We start from the raw sequence: 1,876 nt of genomic DNA on the forward strand, positions 1-1,876 counted from the left end.
TGCAGTGCCCAGCACGGACCGCACGGGTAAAGGCGTCTCCGCCCCCGTCTGTTGATTGATCTGAGCATGGGACGCCTGGGCCTGGCGGGGTTCAGAAACTGCTTGGCAAAGCATGGCGTGCTTTGTCCAGATGACACCTTGGAAGCCCGACGTGCAGAGCAGACGGAAGTGACCCTTCTTTAAGGGAGGCGGGGGCAGGGCTCTGCTTCCTCACCCCTCCCTGGAGGCATCCACATCGGGTCACAGCCCCCCAACACCCTCTGATTCTGTCTGTCACCCCGTCCTGTCTTCCGGCTCAGACTGCCAAGCGTGGAGGAGGCAGAGGGGCCCGAGTCACCACCGCCGGCCCCTGGAGATGGGAACGAGGGCGTCCAGGCCGTCGTCAGGACCCGGCAGGAGCGGAGGCAGAGGCGGCGGGCAGTGGAGGTTGCGCAGACCCCCACCCAGGGGCAGCTGGAGGCAGGAGGAGGAGGGGACAGCCTGGGGCCTGCGCAGGTGCAGCAGCAGCCCCTCGTGCCCAAGAGGGAGGTCGAGGCACCACCTCGCCGCAGGCTGAGCCGCGAGCAGCGTGGCCCCTGGGCCAGGGAGGAGGAGAGCTTGGCGGCCAGGGAGCCGGGAGGCGGGCTGAAGGGCGTCTCGGGGAAGCCCGCAGCCTCCGAGTCCCCTCTCCCGGAGAAGGCGTCGGCACTGGAAACGAGGCTGGGCGCACAGGGAGCGCTGGGGCCGGGGAAGCCAGCCCCAGAGAGAACCGGGGTGACCGAGAAGCTGCCGGCCCCAGGCAAGCCGTCAACCGCCGAGAGGAGACTGGTGTCTGAGAAGGCGTCGGTCTTCGAGAAGTCACCGGGATCAGAGACACGGCTGGTCCCGAAGAGGGCCGTCTCCTCGGAGGAGCCGCAGGCCCAGGAGCCACCCGCCGCCGGGGGAGGCCTGTGCACCAGCTCCGAGCAGAGGGCAAGGGACCTGCCTGAGAAGACCCCCCGGTCCTCGGCAGAACCGGGGGCATCCGATCCTCCGAGCACGGTGTCCCACCTCCCGCCCGTCACACTCCAGGTCGGCAGTGCTCCCGCCCCCCCAGCCCCACCCACGTGGCCCCTGGCGCCCTCGCCGTGTCCTGTCCTCTCCCCTCCGGCCGATTTCGTCTGTGTCTTCTCTCCCTGCCTGCATCCGGCCACTGTCAGAATGGGGATACCGAGGCAGGGGTAGGCTGCGGGCAGCTGAAAGGGTCATCAGCTGTGACGGGGGCATCTCCTCGTCCAGGGGCTGGACTTCGGGACCCCAGCAATCTCTGGGAAAGAGCCCGATCCTGCTAGAAGTTCCGCTGGGAAGCTCCGCCTGGCGGTCTGGCAATACAGGGCTGTGTCCACCATCCCCACAGCAGAGGCAGACGGGCAGGTGGCAGAGGAAGGCACGGGACTGCCTTACTCCCTGCTTCCTCCTGCAGCTCCTGGGAGGGGCCAGGCCGCCTGGGGTCCCCATGGCAGCTTGGGCTCAGGGGGATACCCAGAACACCTGTGTGACATTGCCCCGTCCATATCCAGGTGAAAATTCCCAGCAAGGAGAAAGAGGCGGACACGTCCTCGCCCACCCGGGCCACCTACAGCAGCTCCCTCCAGCGCTCCAGCCCCCGGACCATCTCTTTCCGGGTGAGCGTCCAGGCACCTTCGTCCAGTTCAGGGGAGGACAAACCAAAGGAACCGGCGTCCGTCACAGCACAGGGCCTTGGGACAGTTACCAGTAAGGCTGTCTGCATAGAGGAGGGCTTGGATTTCCAAGGCAGTCAAGAGCAGAGGAGGCTGGGTTACATGAGGACGGCAGGTCAGTGACCTGGAAAGCAGGTGTGGACACACGTGAGCAGCCCCACCTGGTGGGAGAAGCC

At 66.8% G+C, this 1,876-nt stretch overlaps 1 protein-coding gene across 1 annotated transcript in view; it reads left to right on the forward strand.

Moving 5' to 3' along the window:
- The window catches only part of LOC105310074 (ladinin-1-like), a 3,382-nt gene extending 1,526 nt beyond the window's left edge, over window positions 1-1,856 (forward strand). Inside the window, exons 2-3 of the mRNA XM_011386295.2 lie at window positions 263-1,050; window positions 1,539-1,856. Coding sequence (XP_011384597.2) covers window positions 263-1,050; window positions 1,539-1,823 — 1,073 coding nt within the window. The 3' untranslated portion in view covers window positions 1,824-1,856. The remainder of the gene's footprint in view (window positions 1-262; window positions 1,051-1,538) is intronic.
- The last annotated feature ends 20 nt before the right edge of the window (window positions 1,857-1,876 follow it).

This window comes from Pteropus vampyrus, unplaced genomic scaffold (assembly GCF_000151845.1).
Source record: "Pteropus vampyrus isolate Shadow unplaced genomic scaffold, Pvam_2.0 Scaffold1047, whole genome shotgun sequence".
Lineage (NCBI taxonomy): Eukaryota > Metazoa > Chordata > Mammalia > Chiroptera > Pteropodidae > Pteropus > Pteropus vampyrus.